The sequence below is a fragment of the Salvelinus alpinus genome, chromosome 24, assembly GCF_045679555.1.
Source record: "Salvelinus alpinus chromosome 24, SLU_Salpinus.1, whole genome shotgun sequence".
NCBI classification, from domain to species: Eukaryota; Metazoa; Chordata; class Actinopteri; order Salmoniformes; family Salmonidae; genus Salvelinus; species Salvelinus alpinus.
In genome coordinates, this window is record NC_092109.1 from 23,279,103 (window position 1) to 23,303,947 (window position 24,845).

Consider the following 24,845-nt stretch of genomic DNA (forward strand, 5'->3'; position numbering starts at 1 on the left):
AATTAAAGCAGCCAACTACCGTGATCTATACAAACACGTAACTCATGTAGGCATGACAGGACTGGAAAACCACACAGTGCACTGAGTCACTGCGGAACTATTGACAGATCCACCGTTGCTAGGCATCTATGTTTTTCTGCTTTTTTATCTCTGGCCTTGTGTGACGAGATACCGTAACCCACACGGTGTGAACACAGCACACAATGGGGACTGTTCTTTGCCAACTGGAGCGCCCAAAAAGTTTTCTTGGGGTTAAGGTTTTGGGTAATAGAGTATTTTACAATTATTATTGTAAAAAAGTATTATTATTTTTTACCTTTATTTAACTAGGCAAGTCAGTTAAGAACAAATTCTTATTTTCAATGACGGCCTAGTGGGTTAACTGCCTTGTTCAGGGGCAGAACGACAGATTTTTACCCTGTCAGCTCGGGGATTCGATCTAGCAACCTTTCGGTTACAAGTCCAACGCTCTAACCACTAGGCTACCTGCCACCCCATTTGCCTGCTCTTTGATAAAAAATCGGATGTAATCTGTACTTTCTGGTACTTACTTCAAACAATTGGTTACTCACTGGTAACAAATGATAATAGTACTTGTTTTAAGTCTCAAAAGGAACAAAAGAGTAATAACAATTTAATTACAATTCTACCAAGTAATTTCTATGTAAACACTTGGTAAATAGCAGACAACCACCTGGAAGAATCCTTCCATTGGGACACTGTCTTACCCTTGGGGTGGCATTCAGTGTGCTGAGTGACCACACCCGTGCCATTCTGCTTGTCTGCCGGCCACTTGTAGATGTACATGGCTGTGTGAGAGGAGCCTGCGTCCAGGACTATCCCATACTGGGGAGAGGGGGAGAGGGTTGGGGGAGAGGGTTGGAGAGAAGAGAGGGAGATTAGAGACAAATCTTGAGAAAACAGAGCTGATTTAGAATAATCCCCAAGAAAAGACAACCTATTTGGGTCTACTCCAAACCATAAAAGGTTACAAACGATCAGGTGTTTGAAATCCATCTATGCCAAGACATTTAATATGGATAGAGGCATCTGGAAGACATTTAACTACATTGATGGCCTGTCCTCTGGCTTTTATGACATTGTGTATACATTTTGGCAGCAAGAATGTTGCTTGCATGTTTACTTCATGGTAAGATAGATGGAAAGTTGTAGAGGATGTGAAAGAGGATGAGGGAATTAATTAGGAGAAGTAAGAGGCCCTGTCTGGTCTGAGAACAACCCATGATTGCAAATCATGAAGGAACTGTTTAGAGTGTGAACGCTCCAATCCTGATTATGCTATGAATCATAAACTCTAAACATGGTTAATTGTGTGTAAATATTCAAATGAGTAAGGCAACATTAACTTTCTAAGATACCGTCTTCTATTAAAACCCTTGGGTCAACATCCTGCATGAGGCCACTTTGTAATGATGAAATTATTACAGCGGAACTTACTATGACCAAAATATGCTGAACAAAAATATAAATGCAACGTGTGAAGTGTTGGTCCCATGTTTCATGAGCTGAAATAAAAAATCCCAGAAATGTACACACAAAAAGCTTTCTTATGTGCACAAATTTGTTTACATCCCTGTTAGTGAGCATTTCTCATTTGCCAAGATAATCCATCCACCTGACAGGTGAGGCAAATCAAGAAGCTGATTAAACGGCATGATCATTATACAGGTGCACCTTGTGCTGGGGACAACAAAAGGCCACTCTAAAATGTGCAGTTTTATCACGCAAAACAATGCCACAGATGTCTCAAGTTTTGAGGGAGTGTGCAATTGGCATGCTGACTGCAAGGAATGACCACCAGAGCTGTTGCCAGAAAATGTAATGTTAATTTCTTTACCACAAGCCGCCTCCAACATCATTTTAGAGAATTTGGCAGTACGTCCAACCGGTCTCACAACCGCAGACCACGTGTAACCACGCCAGCCCAGGACTTCTTCACCTGCGGGATCATCTGAGACCAGCCACACGGACAGCTGATGAAACTGAGGAGTATTTCTGTCTGTAATAAAAAACTAATTCTGATTGGCAGGTCATGGATCCCAAGTGGGTGGACCCACCCATGGCTGCGCTCCTGCCCAGTCATGTGAAATCCATAGATTAGGGCCTAGTTGATTTATTTAAATTTACTGATTTTCCTTGTAACTCAGTAAATTTGTTGAAATTGCGTTTTGATTGCATTTGAGTTTATATGTTTGTTCAGTATAGTTATGCATCACGAAACAAATATCATAAACCAGTCAGATGCCAAACACAGTCAGGTAATTAAACAAGTTTCAACAGCAGTGTCAGAGAAAGAAAGACAGCAATTAAAATATGTAACTGTGGGTGTAGGACCCAAGAGCAAAGGTAAGGCAGGGGGAGGGGGGTGTTTGGGAATAGCCTACAGTAGGGGTTCCCAAACTTTTTATAATCGTGTACCCCTTCAAACATTCAACCTCCAGCTGCGTACCCCCTCTAGCACCAGGGTCAGCACACTCTCAAATGTTGTTTTTTTGCCATCATTGTAAGCCTGCCACACACACACACGATACGATACGATACATTTATTAAACATAAGAATGAGTGTGAGTTTGTCACTTCCCACGAGCTGGGTTGTGACAAAGAGCTCTTTTAGGTCCAGGGCACAAATAATAATAATCAATTATTTTGCTCTTTATTTAGCCATCTTACATATAAAACCTTATTTGTTCATGAACAATTGTGAATAACTCACCACAGGTTAATGAGAAGGGTGTGCTTGAAAGGATGCACATAGACTCTCTCCAATACAACCCAACATTGCAGAGTTCAGTCTTAAATAATTTTACACACACAGTCTGTGCCTGTATTTAGTTTTTATGCTACTGAGGGCTAAGAATCCACTCTCACATAGGTACGTGGTTGCAAAGGGCATCAGTGTCTTAACAGTGCAATTTGCCAAGGCAGGATACTCTGAGCGCGGCCCTATCCAGAAATCTGGCAGCGGCTTCTGATTAAATTTAATTTTCACAGAACCGCTTGTTGCAATTTCAATGAGGCTCTCTTGTTCAGATATCGGTAAGTGGACTGGAGGCAGGGCATGAAAGGGATAACGAATCCAGTTGTTTGTGTCGTCCGTTTAGGGAAAATACCTGCGTAATTGCGCACCCAGCTCACTCAGCTGCGTCGCTATATCACATTTGACATTGTCCGTAAGCTTGAGTTTATTTGCACACCAAAAAAATCATACAATGATGGAAAGACCTGTGTGTTGTCCTTGTTAATGCAGATAGAGAAGAGCTCCAACTTCTTAGTCATAGCCTCAATTTTGTCCCGCACATTGAACATAGTTGAGGAGAGTCCCTGTAATCCCAGATTCAGATCTTTCAGGCAAGAAAAAACATCACCAGATAGGCCAGTCGTGTGAGAAACTCGTCATCATGCAAGCGGACAGACAAGTGAAAATTATGGTCAGTAAATAAAAGTTTAAGCTCGTCTCTCTATTAAAAAAAAAACTTGTCAATACTTTCCCCCTTGATAACCAGTGCACTTTTGTATGTTGTAAAAGCGTTACATGGTCACTGCCCATATCATTGCATAATGCAGAAAACACACGAGAGTTCAGGGGCCTTGCTTTAACAAAGTAAACCATTTTCACTGTAGTGTCCAAAACGTCTTTCAAGCTATCAGGCATTCCCTTGGCAGCAAGAGCCTCTCTGTGGATGCTGCAGTGTACCCAAGTGGCGTCGGGAGCAACTGCTTGCACGCGCATTACCACTCCACTATGTCTCCCTGCCATGGCTTTTGTGCCATCGGTACAGATACCAACACATCTTGACCACCAAAGTCCATTTGCTGTCACAAAGCTGTCCAGTACTTAAAAACTATCCTCTCCTGTTGTTCTGGTTTCCAGTGGTTTGCAGAAGAGAATGTCTTCCTTAATTGACCCCTTAACTACCAGGAGCTGTGCCAGGCCTGCAATGTCTGTTGACTCATCCAGCTGTAACGCATAGAATTCACTGGCTTGTATGCGAAGCAGTAATTGTTTCAAAACATCTTCTGCCATGTCACTGATGCATCGTGAAACAGTGTTGTTTGATGAAGACATTGTCTGTATAGTTTTCTGGGCCTTTTCCCCCAGCATTGTCCCAGCCATATCTGCAGCAGCAGGAAGAATTAAGTCCTCCACAATAGTATGGGGCTTGCCTGTCCTAGCCACTCGGTAGCTCACCATATAAGATGCTTCTAGCCCCTTCTTATTAATGGTATATGTTGCTTTTAAACATGTCTTACTACTCGAAAGTCGTCTTAATTCTCGCTCAAAAAACTCCTGTGGCTTATTTTTCAAATTGGCATGTTTCGTCTCTAAATGTCTGCGCAAGAGTGAAGGTTTCATCGACTTGTGAGATAGTACTTTTACACATTTAACACGTTGGCTCTGGAAAGGCACTACTCCCAATATAAGTGAACCCCAAATCAATGTAGTTCTCATCATATTTGCGCCTCTTCTATGGTCCAACGTCCCTGTCTGTTGTTCGGTGCTTTCCTGGGAAAGGGTGCAGTAGCTCTTCGGCTGCATCAGATTCACAACTGTCAGTGTTCATGCTAGCTGGGCTAGCAACAAATGTAGAATTACTGATGCTAGCATTGGATGTGCTCGTGGAAGCAGAACAACTTGTGCCGTCGACAGGTGTAGGTGTAGTACTGCTGGTAATAGCATGTGTCTCTATGGACGCAGGCCTTACTTATTTTTAACCATTCATCCATTTTCGAGCAAACGGAATGAGCAGCAGCTACGTTTGGCTACATATGGACCGTTAGTGGAATTCCTGCGAAAGAGTAACGGTTAATGTGATTAGATGTTAATTATTTGACTAGGCTACCTGTATTTGACATTGTGTTGTTATTTCGCTGAACACTAGATGGTTTCATTGAATGTTTTGGCAGTGAAACGAGGCTACTCAGGCGAGAAAAAAACATCACCCAAATATATAGCCCCGTTGAAAGATCTAAATGGACTGTTTGAAAATGTGAATCACATTTTTATTTGGCATACCACCGACGGCATTGCGCGTAGCCCCAGTTTGGGAATAGCTGGCCTACAGTATCGAAGACTGTATGTTTTACCTCATGGTAAATTTGCATGTGTTTGTATGTACAGTATTTACATGGTAATACACATATATACAGTCAGGTTCATAATTATTGACACCATTGATAAAGATGAGAAATAAATACTGTATAAAATAAAGAATACAATGCTGAACTAATAATTTTCTAATTGTATACTAATACAAATGTTCCGAAAATAGATTTAGTTTGACAAGTAATACTTTTTTGTTGTTTTAAGATAGGGTCAAAATTATTGCCACCCCTATTTTCAATACTGAGCCTTTTTCTAAAATGGTTTATGAGATTTGAGAACACATTGGGAGATATCTTAGACCGTTCCTCCATACAGAATCTTTCCAGATCCTTAATATCTTTCGCCTGGGCTTATGGACTGCCCTCTTCAATTCAAACCATAGGTTTACAATGGGGTTCAAGTCTGGAGATGGACATGGCCCTTGCAAAATGTTGATTTTGTTGTCAATTAACACTTTTTTTGTGGATTTTGATGTGTACTTGTGGTTATTGTCTTGCTGGAAGATCCACTTGTGGCCAAGTTTGGAGGACCTTAAACATTTATACTCTGCGTGTGCTTCATTCTACAGCTAGAGGACTCCTGATATCTCCAGGAGTGATAAGTATATATTTGTTTATATCTGTTGTGGTCCAGTACTGTCTTTCTACTAGCTCGGTCAATCTACTTTAAGTGTTGCCTGTCTTTCCAGTGGGCTACTTGGTGTGTGAACTGCTGACTGCTCATAATTTGCAGATAGTTGTTGATACATGAACCAGGATTAAGGGGCGGGGCAATTTGTGCCTTGTTTTGGTAATCAGTGGCTGTATTGGAGGGGGAGTGGTTTCACCTCTGCTAGGCAATACGCAATTAGTGTTAGTACTTCAGTCTCCCATGGTCAGCTCAGGGGCAGCTGAAAGTGGTGGTCGTGTCAGTGGCGCCGAATACAAAGACCGTTGTTCGAGGAAGGAAAGAGAGGAAGGCTCTACACCACTCTCTCACTTGAGTATCTTACCTAGTTATTTTCAGATCTTAATTTGCTCTTTTTGTAGCTTTGGCAATATGTGTTTTCTCTATACCTGTTCCCTCCTATCTCTGTAGGCTTTACATATGCTCCACACTCTTTGGCTGCAACCATGTGGAATTCCAGATCTCTGGCAGTGTTTGGAACTGCCGGTCAAGAATGCCTTGTTCATCTCAGACTATGCTGCCCTTCAGTTCCTTGACATTTTGGCCCTGATGGAGACATGGATCACCCCAGAGAACACGCTACTCCAGCTGCTCTTCATCTATATTTTCTCTCATAGTCCAATAGCATCTGGCCATCGGTGGTGGCACAGGTCTACTCGTTTCTCCTAAGTGGATATTTTTTATTTTGTCCCTCTCTAATCTGTCCATCTCCTCATTTGAATTCCATGCTGTCACTTGTCCACTCAAGCTTAACATTGTCATCTATCGCCCACCAGGTGCCCTTGGAGAGTTCCTCATTGTGCTTGACACCTTGATAAGCTCATTTCCTGACGATGGCTCACCACACTTCGTACTTGGCGACTTCAAACTCCCGACGACGGCATTCGATTCATTTCATTCCAACTCTTTCCCCTCCTTACCTCTTTTGACCCTTTCCCAATCCCCTCCAACTGACAAGGCAGGCACTAAGCTTGACCTCATCTTTACTAGAGGCTGCTTGCCCCCGAATCTCACTGCAACCGACCTCCAGGTCTCTGATCACTACTTTTGTTTCCTTTTCTGTCTCCCCTTCCTCCAACACTAACCACTCAGCCCCTACCTAGGTCACCCACCATCTCAATCTTCGCTCTCACACTACTCTCCTCTTCTATCCTATCATCTCGCCCTTCTGCTAAATTCTTCTCCTTCCCACCTCCTGACTCTGCCTCTTCTACCCTACTATCCTCCCTTTCCGCATCCTATGACTCGCACTGTCCACTTTCCTCCCGGCCAGCTCGGCCCTCCCCTCCCGCTCCTTGGCTGAGTGACTCATTGCAAGCTTACAGAGCTGGGCTGCGGGCAGCTGAGTGAAAATGGAGAAAAGTAATCTTCCGGAGTACCTATCATCCTTTCACTCCCTCTCTACCTTCTTTCTAAAAAAGAAGATAATTTAAACAGGGCTCCATTGTCAAGCGACTGGAATTGTATGATTTTATTCTGTATAACAGCAAAGAGACCCATTTTAAACACTGGATGTGACCCTCTTAGTAGCCTACTGGATAACCAGATTGGATTTAGAGTGCCTTTGGGAAGTATTCAGACCCCTTGACATTGTCCACATTTTGTTACATTACAGCCTTACTCTAAAATGGATTATATATAATTTTTAAAATCCCCAGCAATCTACACACAATACCCCATAATGACAAAGCGATAATGGGTTTTTGGAAATCTTATTTTCATAAGTATTCAGACCCTTTGCTATGAGACTTGAAATTGAGCTCTGGTGTTTCCTGTTTCTACAACTTGATTGGAGTACACCTGTGGTAAAATCAATTGATTGGCCATGATTTGGAAAGGCACACGCCTATCTATATAAAAGGTCCCACAGTTGACAGTGCCTGTCAGAGCAAAAACCAAGCCATGAGGTCGAAGGAATTGTCCGTAGAGCTCAGAGACTGGATTGTGTCGAGGCACAGATCTGGGGAAGGGTACCAAAACATTTCTGCAGCATTGAAGGTCCCCAAGAACACATTGGCCTCCATTCTTAAATGGCAGAAGTTTGGAACCACCAATACTTTTCCTAGAGCTGGCCGCTCGGCCAAACTGAGCAAACGGGGGAGAAGGGCCTTGGTCAGGGAGGTTACCAAGAACCCGATGGTCACTCGGACAGAGCTCTAGAGTTCCTCTGTGGAGATGGGAAAACCTTCCAGAAGGACAACCATCTCTGCAGCACTCCACCAATCAGGCCTTTATGGCAGAAGCCACTTCTCGGTAAAAGGCATGACAACCCACTTGGAGTTTGCCAAAAGGCACCTAAAGACTCTCGCACCATGAGAAACAAGATTCTCTGGTGTGATGAAACCAAGATTGAACTATTTGACCTGAATGCCAAGCTTCAAGTCTGGGGGAAACCTGGCCCCATCCCTATGGTGAAGCATGGTGGTGGCAGCATCCTGCTGTGGGGATGTTTTTCAATGGCAGGAACTGGGAGACTAGTCGGGATCGAGGGAAAGATGAACGGGAGAGATCATTGATGAAAACCTGCTCCAGAGCGCTCAGGACCTCAGACTGGGGCGAAGGTTCACCTTCCAGCAGGACAACAACCCTAAGCACACAGCCAAGACAAACGCAGGAGTGGCTTTGGGACAAGTATGTCCGGGTTTTTGAGCGTCCATACTTCAATCAGTGCCAACGTGTCCATAATATTCATAATATGAGCGCCAGGGGGTGAAAAGTAGCAGTATGACTGCCTTTACGGTCTATTGATGTACTTAATACTGTGTGCACCTTTCTGATTCAGAGGGATTGGGTTAAATGCGGAAGACACATGAGAACTGAATGCATGAATGAATGCATTCAGTTGTGCAACTGACTAGGTATCCCCTAGGTAGTTCCCTACCATTGTAATATAGTTATGAGTATTGTAAATACACAACTACCAAAAGTATGTGGATACCTGCTCGTCAAACATCTCATTCCAAAATCATGGGCATATAGAGTTGCCCCCCCCAAGCTTGATTTAGCTCGCCCGCGTGCGGTTTGGATGGGGTTCATACATTAAAATACCTTCATATAAGGGCCACAACTTTGGTTTTAAAGTGGGGGGGGACATAACTTTGCAAGGGGTCTGGCATCTAAAGCAAATTTCCTGCATTTCTACACAATCCAATATAACCCATGGCCCTTAGAAACAAAAGTTTAAAAAACAAAAAAACATGTAAATTAACACAGAGAAACAGCACATCCTCCATGCTGGGAAGGCTTTCCACCAGACGTTGGATCATTGCTGCGGAGACTTGCTTCCATTCAGCCACAAGAGCATTAGTGAGGTTGGGCACTGATGTTGAGCGATTAGGCCTGGCTCAAAGTCGGTATTCCAATTCATCCCAAAGGTGTTCGATGGGGTTGAGGTCAGGGCTGTGTGCAGGCCAGTCAAGTTCTTCCACACTGATCTCAACAAACCATTTCTTTATGAACCTTACTTTGTGCATGGGGGCATTGTCATGCTGAAACAGGAAAGGGCCTTCCCCAAACTGTTGCCACAAAGTTGGAAGCACAGAATCGTCTAGAATGTCATTGTATGCTGTAGCGTTAAGATTGCCCTTCACTGGAACTAAGGGGCCTAGTCCGAACCATGAAAAACAGCCCCAGACCATTATTCCTCCTCCACCGAACTTTAAAGTTGGCACTATGCATTGGGGCAGGTAGCGTTGTCCTGGCATTCGCCAAACCCAGATTTGTCCGACGGACTGCCAGATAGTGAAGTGTGATTCAACACTCCAGAGTCCAATGGCGGTGAGTTTACACCACTCCAGCCAACGCTTGGCATTGCGCATGGTGATCTTAGGCTTGTGTGTGGCTGCTCGGCCATGGAAACCCATTTTATGAAGCTCCCGACTAACCGTTCTTGTGCTGACATTGCTTCCAGAGGCAGTTTGGAACTCGGTAGTGAGTGTTGCAACCGAGGACAGACAATTTTTACACTCTACGCGCTTCAGCACTCGGCGGTCCTGTTCTGTGAGTTTGAGGCCTACCACTTCATGGCTGAGCCGTTGTTGCTCCCAGACCACGGCACAATAACAGCACTTACAGTTGACCGGGGAAGCTCTAGCAGGCTAGAGATTTGAAGTACTGACTTGTTGGAAAGGTGGCATCTTATGACGGTGCCACTTTGAAAGTCACTGAGCTCTTCAGTAAGTCCATTCTACTGCCAATGTTTTTCATGGAGATTGCGTAGCCATGTGTTCAATTTTAAACACCTGTCAGCAACAGGTTTGGCTGAAATAGCCTAATCCACTCATTTGAAGGGGTGTCCACATACTTGTGTATATGTGTATATATATAGTGGATTTTCAAAGAAGTTTGGATCGTCATTTTTCGGTCCTTATAGATTTGAGACATAACTGTTAATCATCAAGTAGTATATTCAAGGCAATCCATCTTCCTTCCCAATCTATTTTAACATATTGTACCTCAAGATCCAAATTGTTTTTGAGTAGGATCATAACACCTTTTGAATTTCTTTACCCACCGACTGCAATAGATTTTACCATCCCATTATTTTTCCCAGGGCACTTCATTAAAGATATAGAATGAATTTCCTGAAGACAAAATACGTAATCCTTGTCCCTTAGCCATGTAAATATTGTTTTTCTTATCAGCCTTAACAGTGGGATTATAGCTAGCTATACTTAATACACTGATCACCATGATGGGTTACATTTTAAGATACTCATCGCTGTCCTTACCACCATTTTGAGATACTTCTCCATACTAACTCTAAGTAGACCTCCAGTTGTCCTCCAATACCCCTCCCACAAAAACAAAACACATAATATTGAGATGGGTCTTCATATATTTTCTCATTTTGACTCCATACATTATGTAAGGTGTTGATACACTACATAAACAGCTACAATGAAAGTAGTATCAATCAACCCTTAAGCTTCTAAGTGGGCATGTATTCACAAGACATAAAACATACATACAAATCCCTCATGTTCCTCTATCACCTCCTCCCCTTTCCCCTTTGATGCTTCCTGCATGAATCTGTCCTGTACTGATGCACCAGTGAGAGTGACCTTATTGGTGCCTCTGTAGTGGTCATTCCCTTTAATGCAGGTTATTGGTCAGTGACTGTCTCTATGCAATACAAAGAAAAAAAAAATATATATAGTCTTGGCCAGACTTAATTGTGCTCTAGTCAACCACAAATGTCATATTTTAAATAAGGTGTGTATAAAAAAACAAGATAACTTATATAATAACACGATTCATGATTCCATTGGTAAGTCCAATATACACAGTGGCCAATTTATTAGGTACACCCATCTAGTACTGGGTTGGATCCCACTTTGCCTCCAGAACAGTATGAATTCTCTGGGGCCTGGAAATGTTGCTCAATTGGTATCAAGGGACCTAACGTGTGGCAGGAAAACATTCCCTACACCATTACACCACCGCCACCAGCCTGTACCGTTGACACCAGGCAGGATGGGCACATGCAGCTTACGCCAAATCCTGATTCTGCCATCAGCATGATGCAAAGGAACCGGGATTTGTAGGACCAGCAATGTTTTTCCACTCCTCAATTGTCCAGTGTTGGTGATCGGTTGCCCACTGGAGCCTCTTGTTTTTAGCTGATAGAAGTGGAACCCGGTGTGGTCATCTGCTACAATAGCCCGTCCGTGACAAGGACGAGTTCCGAGATACCGTGCTGCACACCACTGTTGTACTTGCTTGTTTATTTGCCTGTTTGTGGCCCGCCTGTTAGTTTGCACGATTGTCATTCTCCTTCGAACCTCTCATCAACAAGCTGTTTTTGCCCACAGGACTGCTGCTGACTGGATGTGTGTGAAAATCCCAGGAGGCCGGCCGCTTCTGAGATACTGGAACTGACGCGCCTGGCACCGACGATTATACCACGCTCGGTCGCTTAGGTCACTTGTTTTGCCCATTCTAACGTCCTTTCGAAACAGTAACGGAATGCTTCAATGCCCGTCTGCCTGCTTTATATAGCAGGCCTCGGCCAAGTGACTACAGTTGAAGTCGGGAGATACATACACCTTAGCCAAATACATTCAAACTCAGTTTTTCACAAATCCTGACATTTAATCCTAGTAAATATTCTAGGATCACCACTTTATTTTAAGAATGTGAAATGTCAGATGTCAGTAGAGAGAATGATTTCTTTCATCACATTCCCAGTGCGTCAGAAGTTTACATGCACTCAATTAGTATTTGGTAGCATTACATTTAAATTGTTTAACTTGGGTCAAACGTTTCGGGTAGCCTCCCACAAGCTTCCCACAATAAATTGGGTGAATTTTGGCCCATTCCTCCTGACAGAGTTGGTGTAACTGAGTCAGGTTTGTAGGCCTCTTGCTCGCACACGCTTTTTCAGTTCTGCCCACAACTTTTCTATAGGATTGAGGTCAGGGCTTTGTGATGGCCACTCCAATACCTTGACTTTGTTTTCCAAAGTTGTGGCAAAATGGCTTAAGGACGACCCATTTGCGACCAAACTTTAACTTCCTGACTGATGTCTTGAGATGTTGCTCAATATATCCACATAATTTTCCTTCCTCATGAAGCCATCTATTTTGTGAAGTGCAAAAGTCCCTCCTGCAGCAAAACACCTCCACAACATGATTCTGCCACCCCTGTGCTTCATGGTTGGGATGGTGTTCTTCAGCTTGCAAGCCTCCCTTTTTCCTCTAAACAAAACAATGGTCATTATGGCCAAACAATTCTTTTTTTGTTTCATCAGACCAGAGGACATTTCTCCAAAAAGTACGATTTTTGTCCCCAAGGGGAGTTGCAAACCGTAGTCTGGCTTTTTTATGGCGGTTTTGGAGCAGTGGCTTCTTCCTTGCTGAGCGGCCTTTCAGGTTATGTCGATATAGGACTCGTTTTACTGTGGATATGGATACTTTTGCACCTGTTTCCTCCAGCTTCTTCACAAGGTCCTTTGCTGTTGTTCTGGGATTGATTTGCACTTTTCGCACCAACGTACGTACATCTCTAGGAGACAGAACGCGTCTCCTTCCTGAGCGGTATGACGGCTGCGTGGTCCCATGGTGTTTATACTTGCGAACTATTGTTTGTAGAGATGAATGTGGTACTTTCAGGCATTTGGAAATTGCTCCCAAGGATGAACCAGACTTGTGGAGGTCTACAATAGTTTTTCTGAGGTCTTGGCTGATTTCTTTTGATTTTCCCATGATGTTAAGCAAAGAGGCACTGAGTTTGAAGGTAGGCCTTGAAACACTTCCACAGGTACACCTCCAATTGACTCAAATTATGTCAATTAGCATATCAGAAGCTTCTAAAGCCATGACATAATTTATTTTTCCTCATCTTTATCAAGGGTGCCAATCATTTTTGACCTGATTGTATGTCTCTCAGAGCATTCATATGTGAACCTGCAAACAGGAAACGTGATACTAACATACATCATAAGTAAGTAGTCTTAGACAAGACTTGGCTTGTGCAAGCCTGAACAGCTCATAGGAGCAGGAGCCTATTTACTGTTTTTGTAGCATGAGAATGCTTGATTACCATTACTCCCAATCTACAGTGCATTTGGAAAGTATTCAGACCTCTTGACTTTTTCCACATTGTTACATTACATTAAAGCCTTATTCTAAAATTGATTCAATAGTTTTTCCCCCCTCAATCTACACACAATACCCAATGATGACAAAGCAAAACAGGTTTTTATACATTTACCACCCCACCCCCCAAAAAATATAGATGTAATATACATAGGTATTCTGACCCTTAACTCAGTACTTTGTTGAAGCACCTTTGGCAGCGATTACAGCCTCGAGTCTTCTTTGGAATGACGCTACAAGCTCGGCACACTTGTATTTGGGGAGTTTCTCCCATTCTTCTCTGCAGATCCTCTCAAGCTCTGTCAGGTTGGACAGGGAGCGCCGCTGCACAGCTATTTTCAGGTCTTTCCAGAGATGTTGGATCAGGTTCAAGTCCGGGCTCTGGCTGGGCCACTCAAGGACATTCATAGACTTGTCTCGGCTTAGTGAACCTTCGCCCCAGTCTGAGGTCCTGAGCACTCTGGAGCAGGTTTTCATCAAGGATCTCTGTACTTTGCTCCGTTCATCTTTCCCTGGTTCTGGACTAGTCTATCTAGTCCCTGCCACTGAAAAACATCCCCACAGCATTATGCTGCCACCACCATGCTTCATTCACCGTAGGGATGATGCCAGGTTTCCTCCAGACGTGAGGATTGGCATTCAGGCCAAAGAGTTCAATCTTGGTTTCATCTGACCAGAGAATCTTGTTTCTCATGTTCTGAGAGTCCTTTAGGTGCCTTTTGGCATACTCCAAGCGGGCTGTCATGTGCCTTTTACTGAGTGGCTTCCATCTGGCCACTTTACCATAAAAGGCCTTATTGGTGGTGTGCTGCAGAGATGGTTGTCCTTCTGGCAGGTTCACCCATCTCCACAGAGGAACTTTTTAGCTTTGTCAGAGTGATCATCGGGTTCTTGGTCACCTCCCTGATGAAGGGCCTTCTCCCCCGTTTGCTCAGTTTGGTCAGGCGGACAGCTCTAGGTAGAGTAACTTCTTCCACTTAAGAATGATGGAGGCCACCGTGTTCTTGGGGATCTTCAGTGCTGCAGAAATGTTTTGATACCCTTCCCCAGATCTGTGCCTCGACACAATCCTGTCTTGGAGCTCTATAGACAATTCCTCTGACATACACTGTCAACTGTTCGACCTTATATAGACAGGTGTGGCTTCCCAAATCATGTCCAATCAACTTACCACAGGTGGACTCCAATTAAGTTGTAGAAACATCTCAAGGATGACCAATGGAAACAGGATGCACCTGAGCTCAATTACGAGTCTCATAGCAAAGGATCTGAATATGTATGTAAAAAAGTTTATTTTTTTGTGCAAAAATGTCTAAACCTGTTATCGCTTTGTCATTATCGGGTATTGTGTGCAGATTGATGAAAAACATGTATTTAATACATTTTAGAACAAGGCTGTAACGTAACAATGTGGAAAAGGGGAAGGGGTCTGAATACTTTCCGAATGCACTGAATCTCTAATTCTGAGAGCCAAGCAGACGCATTGGGTCCCATTTTTACAATATTTGGTACGACTCGGCAGGGGATCTAACTCCCAACCTTCAAACCACAAGGTCACTGAGTTGGTTTGCATACTGTGGAGAGCTGAAATTATTATTAACTCAAGTGCTGTCTCTGTACATTTATCTGGCACTAAATGGAATAGAAACAGCTGATTGGCATGGCCTGCATGTTCCACCCCATGTTCCACCCCCCAAAACTCTTCAGTTGAAAACGAGCTCAACCAGCTCACATGTTTGATGGGGCGGGGGTGGAACAGGATGAGACCTTCAAACTTTTTCGAGACAAACTGACATAGCTGGTGAAATGGTTAACAGGAAGCTGTGGTCGATGGCTTCGGTATTGGGGGGGGGGGGGAATGAGAGCGAGCCGATAGAGGCTACACACAGAAAACCAATAGTAGTCTCTAGCTGTGATGATATGAGGTTTTCCGATTTTTAAACAAAGATTTCTCAAAATGACACAAACTCACCCAATGAGAGGCAAGAGGCAGAGAAGGAAGAAGAGTCTTCCAAAAACAGAGAAACATGGATATGCAACTAAATGAACATAATGGATATGCCCCATTGACAAAAATTCAGCAGTAGTCATTCTTAGGGTTCTACGGTGTGATCAGACAGAACATCTGCAGACCAGTCCTCCACAAAGAGCTGCTTTCCTGTTTTTCCATTGACAACACAATATAGGGTATTCATACAACTTGAAGGGTATTCATAAGATTTATATGAGGACCAGTAAAGGTTTGATATATACACAGATGGTCAATAACCCATGCAAGAAGTAGTAGTTATCTGTTATGGTTCAAGGCATTCAACTACTCTTCTCTCTGAGGTTTTTAAATTCACCCAAACATACATAGGCTTGAGCCATTGGCAACGTCTGTTCGAGCAAAGAGGCTCCTTTCAGCATTGCACAAAGAGCCAGCGATGCATTAGGGTATGTGACTGTTAAACTGCAAACACTTCACTATACCTGACCACACAAACCACGTTGCCTACATTGTGTTAGTTTACATGCCATCCGTGTAAAGAGCATTTTGAAGAAGTCCAGGCGACTGCTCGATGAGCAGTGAAGAGAACACAGAGAGACAGAAAGCGAGACACACAGAGAGAGGTGAAAAAGCAGACACCAGACACCACCAATAGGACATTTCAGATGAAGGTAATGTAGTTCCAAGGACCCTGGCTGCAATGTAATGCATGTCAGTGAAGCATCGTTTCTGTGGAGGTCAAGGCTTCACTTGTGAAAACAGAAGGCGTGTAGATGCACACACTACATTAGAGGTCGACCGATTACGATTTTCCAACGCCGATACCGATTATTGGAGGACCAAAAAAAGCTGATACTGATTAATCGGACGATTTTTATATATATTTGTAATAATGACAATTACAACAATACTGAATGAACACTTATTTTAACTTAACATAATACATAAATGAAAATCTATCTAGTCTCAAATAAATAATGAAACATGTTCAGTTTGGTTTAAATAATGCAAAAACACAATGTTGGAGAAGAAAGTAAAAGTGCAATATTTGCCATGTAAAAAAGCTAACGTTTAAGTTCCTTGCTCAGAACATGAGAACATATGAAAGCTGGTGGTTCCTTTTAACATGAGTCTTCAATATTCCCAGTTAAGAGCCTTAGGTCATTAATATGGTCAAATCCGGAAAGTATCATTTAAAAAACAAACTTTTATTTTTTCTGTGAAATACAGAACCGTTCTGTATTTTATCGAACGGGTGGCATCCATAAGTCTAAATATTGCTGTTACATTGCACAACCTTCAATGTTATGTCAGAATTATGTACAATTCTGGCAAATTCGGTTCTCAATGAGCCAGGCGGCCCAAACTGCTGCATATACCCTTACTCTGCTTGCACAGAACGCAAGAGAAGTGACACATTTTCCCTAGTTAATATTGCCTGTTAAAATAAATTAATGTTAACTAAATATGCAGCTTTAAAAAAACATATGTGTATTGATTTTAAGAAAGGCATTGATGTTTATGGTTTGGTACACATTGGTGCAACGACAGTGCTTTTGTCACGAATGTGCTTGTTAAATCATCACCCGTTTGGCGAAGTAGGCTGTGATTAGATTATAAATTAACAGGCACCGCATTGATTATTTGCAACACAGGACAAGCTATTTAAACTAGTAATATCATCAACCATGTGTAGTGATTATGTTAAGATTGATTGTTTTTTTACAAGATAAGTTTAATGCTAGCTAGCAACTTACCGTGGCTCCTTGCTGCACTCGTGTAACAGGTGGTCTGGCTGCCACGCAGTCTCCTTGTGGAGTGCGATGTAATCGGCATCAAAAAAGCTGATTATCGATTGTTATGAAAACTTGAAATCGGCCCTAATTAAATCGGCCATGCCGATTAATCAGTCGACCTCTACACTACATGTTAATGTATGTAAATTTTAGTCTTTTCTGTAATGTCTTTTTCGTTATACGTCGGACCCCAGTAAGTGACATAAGGTGAAAGATACATTGTCTCAGCAGATTGCTTTGGACACCACAAAGTAGTGTCACTTAGGTTGTTAGCAACTCACACCCATGTTAACACTTCTCAGGGTGAATATTATATGATGACAATGTGACCCAGACACATTAATGGCCAAACAGGTTTTGGTACTTTTCAGTGACTGTATTATTGGATAGGAGCTCAGCGAGGTTGGCTATCAACCTTATTCAAACATATGGAAGGAAGCATTTTAAGCCTATAACATCTCTGGTACAAGTGGGAACGCTAGCGTCCCACCTCGACAACAGCCAGTGAAATTGCAGGGCGCCAAATACAAAACAGAAATCCCATAATTAAAATTCCTCAAACATACAAGTATTATACACCATTTTAAATATAAACTTCTTGTAAATCCAACCACAGTGTCCGATTTCAAAAAGGCTTTACTGCGGAAGCACACCATGCGATTATGTTAGGTCAGCGCCTAGTCACAGAAAACCATACAGCCATTTTCCAGCCAAAGAAAGGGCTCACAAAAGTCAGAAATAGCGATTAAATTAATCACTAACCTTTGATGATCTTCATCAGATGGCACTCCCAGGACTCCATGTTAGACAATAAATGTGTGTTTTGTTCGATAAAGTTAATCTTTATGTCCAAAAACCTCATTTGAAATTGGCACATTATGTTCAGAAATGCATGGTCTCAAACAAACATCTGGTGAAAGTGCAGAGAGCCACATCAAATTACAGATATACTCATCATAAACATTGATCTAAGATACAAGTGTTTAACATACGATTAAAGATAAACTTCTCCTTAATGCAACCGCTGTGTCAGATTTCGAAAAGGCTTTACGGCAAAAGCACACCATGCGATTATGTTAGGTCAGCGCCTAGCCACAGAAAACCATACAGCCATTTTCCAACCAAGGAGAGGTGTCACAAAAGTCAGAAATAGCATTAAAATTAATCACTTACCTTTGATGATCTTCATCTGATGGCACTCCCAGGTCTCCATGTTAGACAACAAATGTTTGTTTTGTTCGATAAAGTTAATCTTTATGTCCAAATACCTACGTTTTGTTGGTGCGTTTAGTTCAGAAATCCAAAGGCACAATGCGCACTCTCAACATCAAGATGAAAAGTCAAAAAATACAATAAAAGTTAGTAGAAACATGTCAAACGATGTTTAAAATCAATCCTCAGGTTGTTTTTGTCATAAATAATCAATAATATTTCAACCGGACAAAAGCTTTTTCAATAGAAAAGGAGAAACAAGAAAGGCGCGTTCCCGATCATGCGCAGGACTCATGTCTGGAAATTTCCACTGGCCTCTCATTGAAAGTGCTGTATCTCCCTCATTTTTCAGAGTAAAAGCCTGAAACAATCCCTAAAGACTGGCCACATGTAGAGGAAGCCATAGATATCGTGAACTGGGTCCTAAGTCTGTGTATGGTGGATAGGCTTTCAATGGAAAAACAACCTTTCAAAATAATAGTACTTCCTGGTTGGATTTTCCTCAGGTTTTCGCCTGCCATATCAGTTCTGTTATACTCACAGACATTATTTTAACAGTTTTGTAAACTTTAGTGTTTTCTATCCAAATCTACTAATTATATGCATCTCCTAGCTTCTGGGCCTGAGTAGCAGGCAGTTTAATTTGGGCACGCTTTTCATCCAAAATTCTGAATGCTGCCCCCTACCCTAGCGAAGATAAACCTAAGATGGTAGGTTAACTAAATTGCTACAAGTTTCTTATATTATTTTATGTATGAGGTGGATCAGCCTGATCTCATAGACCAGTAGTGGTAGAATGGCACTGAAGAGAATGGTTGACGTTTTTTTGCGTTGTTTGTAACTTATTTAACTTATTTGTACATAATGTTGCTGCTACCGTCTCTTATGACCGAAAATAACTTCTGGACATCAGAACTGGGATTACTCACCACGGACTGGATGAAGCTTTTTCCTTTAACGAGTCCGACGAGAAAGATATACTGCTCTGCCGGGAACAGGCCCAGATCCACGTCAGTTGCGTGAAGAAAAGACGGAGGAAAAGAGGACGCAGATCAGGCTGCCTTTTGAGAATCTGTAGGCGAGCGAGTAAAGTCCCATTGCCATCAATTCTACTTGCTAACATGCAATCATTGGAAAATAAAATGGATGACCTACGATTACTCAACGGGACATTAAGAACTGTAATATCCTATGTTTCACCGACTCGTGGCTGAACGACGACTCCGACAATGTAGAGCTGGAGGGATGTTCAATGCACCCGCAGAACAGAGAAGCTGCGTCTGGTAAGACGAGGGGTGGGGGTGTGTGTCTTTTTGTCAATAACAGCTGGTGCGCGATGTCTTATATTAAAGAAGTCTCGAGGTATTGCTCGCCTGAGGTACAGTACCTTATGATAAGCTGTAGACCACACAATCTACCAATAGAGTTCTCAGCTATATTATTAGTAGCCATCTATTTACCTCCACAGACCGATGCTGGCACTAAGAGCGCACTCAACCAACTCTATAAAAGGCCATAAGCAAACAAGAAAATGCTCACCCAGAAGCAGTGCTCCTATTGGCCGGGGACTTTAATGCAGGCAAACTTAAATCAGTTTTACCCAATTTTTACCAGCATGTCACATGTGCAACCAGAGGAGAAAAAAAAGACTCTAGACCACCTTTACTCCACACACAGAGATGCATACAAAGCTCTCCCCCACCCACCATTTGGCAAATTCGATAATAATTCTATCCTCCTGATTCCTGCTTACAAGCAAAAACTAAAGCAAGAAGCACCAGTGACTCGCTCAATACGGAAGTGGTCAGATGGCGCGGGCGCTACACTACAGGACTGTTTTGCTTGCACAGACTGGAATGTGTTCCGGGATTCATCCAATGGCATTGATGAGTATACCACCTCAGTCATCGTCTAAATCAATAAGTGCATCAATGACGTCATCCCCACAGTGACCGTACGCATATATCCAAACCAGAAGCCATTGATTACAGGCAACATCCGCATCGAGCTAAAGGCTATAGCTGCCACTTTCAAGGTGCGGGACACTAATCTGGACCCCTAAAAGAAATCCCGCTATGCCCTTAGACGAACCATCAAACAAGCAAAGCGTCAATACAGGATAAAGATTGAATCCTACTACACGGGCTCTGACGCTTGTCGGATGTGGCAGGGCTATAAAACTATTACGGACTACAAAGGGAAACCCAGATTCGAGCTGCCCAGTGACGCGAGCCTACCAGACGAGCTAAATGCCTTTTATGCTCGCTTCGAGGCAAGCAACACTGAAGCATGCACAAGAGCACCAGCTGTTCTGGATGATTGTGTGATAACGCTCTCGGTAGCCGATGTAAGCAAGACCTTTAAACAGATCAACATTCTCAAAGCCGCGGGGCCAGATGGATTACCAGGACGTGTACTCAAAGCATGCTGCAGACCAACTGGCAAGTGTCTTCACTGTCATTTTCAACCTCTCCCTGACTGTAATACCTACATATTTCAAGCAGACCACCATAGTCCCTGTGCCCAAGGAAGCAAAGGTAACCTGCCTAAATGATTATCGCCCTGTAGCACTCACGTCGGTAGCCATGAAGTGCTTTGAAAGGCTAGTCATAGCTCACATCAACAGCATCCTCCCAGATACCCTAGACCCACTCCAATTCGCATATCGCCCCAACAGATCCACAGATGACGCAATCTCAATCGCACTCCACACTGCCCTTTCCCACCTGGACAAAAGGAACACCTATGTGAGAATGCTGTTCATTGACTACAGCTCAGCATCCATCACCATAGTGCCCACAAAGCTCATCACTAAGCTAAGGACCCTGGGACTAAACACATCCCTCTGCAACTGGATCCTGGACTTCCTGACGGGCCGCCCCCAGGTGGTAAGGGTAGGCAACAACACGTCTGCCATGCTGATCCTCAACACTGGGGCCCCTCAGGGATGTACACTTAGTCCCCTCCTGTACTCCCTGTTCAACCACGACTGCGTGGTCAAACACGACTCCAACACCATCATTAAGTTTGCTGACGACACAACAGTGGTAGGTAGGCCTGTTCACCGACAATGATGAGACAGCTTATAGGGAGGTCAGAGAACTGGCAGTGTGGTGCCAGGACAACAACCTCTCCCTCAATGTGAGCAAGACAAAGGAGCTGATCGAGGACTACAGGAAAAGGTTGGCCGAACAAGCCCCAATTAACATCAATGGGGCTGTAGTGGAGCGGGTCGAGAGTCAAGTTCCTTGGTGTCCACATCACCAACAATCCATCATGGTCCAAACACACCAAGACAGTCGTGAAGAGGGCACGACAAAAATATTTTCCCCCTCAGGAGACTGAAAAGATTTGGCATGGGTCCCCAGATCCTCAAAAAGTTCTACAGCTGCACCATCGAGAGCATCCTAACCGGTTGCATCACCGCCAGGTATGACAACTGCTCGGATTCTGACCGTAAGGCGCTACAGAAGTTAGTGCATACGGTCCAGTACATCACTGGAGCCAAGCTTCCTACAATCCAGGACCTATATAAATAGGTGGTGTCAGAGGAATGCCCATAAAAATGTCAGAGACTCCAGTCACCCAAATCATAGACAGTTTTCTCTGCTACTGCACGGCAAGAGGTACCGGAGTGCCAAGTCTAGAACCAAAAGGCTCCTTAACAGCTTCTACCCCCAATCCATAAGACTGCTGAACAATTAATCAAATGGCCACTGGACTATGACATTGACCCCCTTCCCTCCATTTCTTCTGTACACTGCTGCTACTCGCTGTTTATCTATGCATAGTCACTTCACCCCTACCTACATGTACACATTTCCTCTAACCTGTACCCCGCACACTGACTCGGTACTGGTACCCCCTGTATATAGCCTCGTTATTGTTATGTTATTGGGTTACTTTTCATAATTTTTTACTTTAGTTTATTTGGTAAACATTTTCTTACCTCTTCTTAAACTGCACTGTTGGTTAAGGGCTTGTAAGTAAGCATTTCACGGTAAGGTCTACACCTGTTGTATTCGGCACATGTGACAAATAAAGTTTGATTTGATTTAGACTTAACATAGTAAACATTCATATTAGTATGATGTGTTACGTTTGGTATGGTTACATAAGACAGAAGGTTACTTAAGGCAAAAAACGAAAGGATGGTCATTGATCAGGGTGGATGGGTGGGTGTATAATATGAACGTCTAGCAACCAAAAGTTTGCGTGTTTGAATCTCATCATGGACACTAGCATTTTAGCAACTTTTCAACTACTTAATACTTTTAAGCTACTTTGCAACTACTTATCATGTTAGCTAATGTAATAAATATCATTTATTATAACACAAGCATATTGTTATTACATTGTTATAACTAACTTCTTTCCAAACAGGGTTTCTCACAAACTCATAAGCAGATACTGAGACCCACACACACCCAGAGACAGGTGGCTGACCCAAACCCCACACAAACACTGATAAGGCAGGAAAGGCCTTGATCAAAAGGGTGCTTGGGTCTGCATTTCACGAGATACTGAGACACACACACACCCAAGGACAGAGGGCTGAGGCAAACCTTTCATAAAACTGATAAAACAGGAATGCCTACGCACACACAAAATCTCCTGTTTTAGCTGACCATTTCACAGAGACACACAGATATGTCAAAATAGGAACATCTACGCACACACCTAAACTCCTGTTTTAGCTGAACATTTCTGAAGACAAAGAACTCTACTCAGAGCCAATGGGACAGTGATACTAGCCTGAAGGGGACCTCGCCCAACTCATCAGGACCAACCAGAAGAACAGATCTACCAGACTCAACCTACTTCATTTATCATATATAATGTCTGTACAAAATGTTTAGAGGGCTTCTTTCGGATAGTTCCATTTGAGCTTGATGAAAGGGTCCGTGCACTCTATTTCAGATATCTTTACCTCTGAATAAATTGCTTTTAATTAAACCTTATCCACCCTGTCCAGAGTCTCTACTTCGTCTCAGTTCTCCAGTAAACTTGTGATATCAACACTAACCCTAACCCATAGCCAGCTAACGTTAGCCACCTGGCTAACATTAGCCACAGAAACTGCAATTCGTAACATATTGTACATTTAACAATGCATAACATATCATACAAATTGTAATTTGTAACATTATATGAAATTGATGATGGACATCCAAAAATGTATACGTACCATATGAAACGTGACATACATACTAAAATGAGTATCTTGAGTTTACATAGAAAATAATATCAAATGCTCTGGGACCAGGTTGCAGAGGTGGATAGACGGACTGAATTGTTGAATGCTTGTTGACAATTTTCTTATCTTCAGTGTTGTGGTCAGTAGACATAAATTACCTTGTCAAATATGCAGTTTATATTCTGCATGCAGATAGACACCTCACTCAACTCCATTCACAGCCTACACTGTCCCTTACAAAATATATAGCACTTTTGAAACTGAAGTAAAACTGCAGTAACTGCAGTCCACTGTAGTATTTTGGACACAGTGTACAGCAGTTGCACTGCAAAAGTTGTATTTTAGAAGCAGTATTTGCAGCATAGTTCAGTTAACTCCACTTTAACTGCAGTTATACTGCATTATACTACAGTTAAACTGCACCCTGACTGCAATCTTTTTCGTAAGGGGTTGGTGAGGCTAATTGTGTTCATCTTACATTTCACGAACCAGCATAAAACGCTGACATACACAGTCCAAAAATGGCCCAACGAATCTTACCATAAATTCCGGAGGTTCGATCAAGTCTTCCGTGGGAATAGTTAGAAGGAGAATGGCTACAATCCCAAACAGTAACAGCGCAACCGTGAGGAAAATATGACAGCGTCGCTTGGCCATTGTTAAAAATTGAGCGGTGCTCTTCTTGCAGATGAAATCCACAGTGCGTGCGCTGCCTGATTAGGCTGTGAAGGCAAGAGAGTTTGGATAACAGCTTGAGGTAACTACTCAATGGGTTTGGCTTCATACAACGCATAATTTAAGTCACTTCGGAATGACTTGCAATTACTTATTTACTTCCCATCACAAAACCCCACAGATAGAACCATTGGTAGTAGGGCTGGGAAGTGCCTCACAATAAGATATTATCACTTTTACTTTGGCGGTACCATATGTATTGCCATTCTACGTGTATCGCGATTCTATGTGGGTTGTTCCAAAAATTAGGTGCCTTTTGAGTTGTGTAAATTGGTGGGGGATATTTTTTTTTTTTTTCACGGAATTTAAATTGCAGTTAAAATTTTGCACACTGAACAAAAATATAAACTCAACATCAAATCATACTTTGTCACGTGCCCGAATACAACAAGTGTAGACCTTACCGTGAAATGCTTACTTACAAGCCCTTGACCAACAGTGCAGTTCAAAAAGAGTTAAGAAAATATTTACCAAATAAAGTAAATAATAAAAAGTGACACAATAACATAACAATAAGGAGGCTATG

The 24,845-nt window shown here is 42.7% G+C and overlaps 1 protein-coding gene across 1 annotated transcript in view; it reads right to left on the reverse strand.

The window, feature by feature from the left end:
- Positions 1–24,437, reverse strand: part of LOC139552349 (ectonucleoside triphosphate diphosphohydrolase 2-like) — a 34,087-nt gene extending 9,650 nt beyond the window's left edge. The window contains exons 1-2 of the mRNA XM_071363990.1: positions 24,125–24,437; positions 729–846 (exon numbers count right to left, since the gene is read on the reverse strand). Coding sequence (XP_071220091.1) covers positions 729–846; positions 24,125–24,241 — 235 coding nt within the window. The 5' untranslated portion in view covers positions 24,242–24,437. The remainder of the gene's footprint in view (positions 1–728; positions 847–24,124) is intronic.
- Positions 24,438–24,845: the final 408 nt, after the last annotated feature.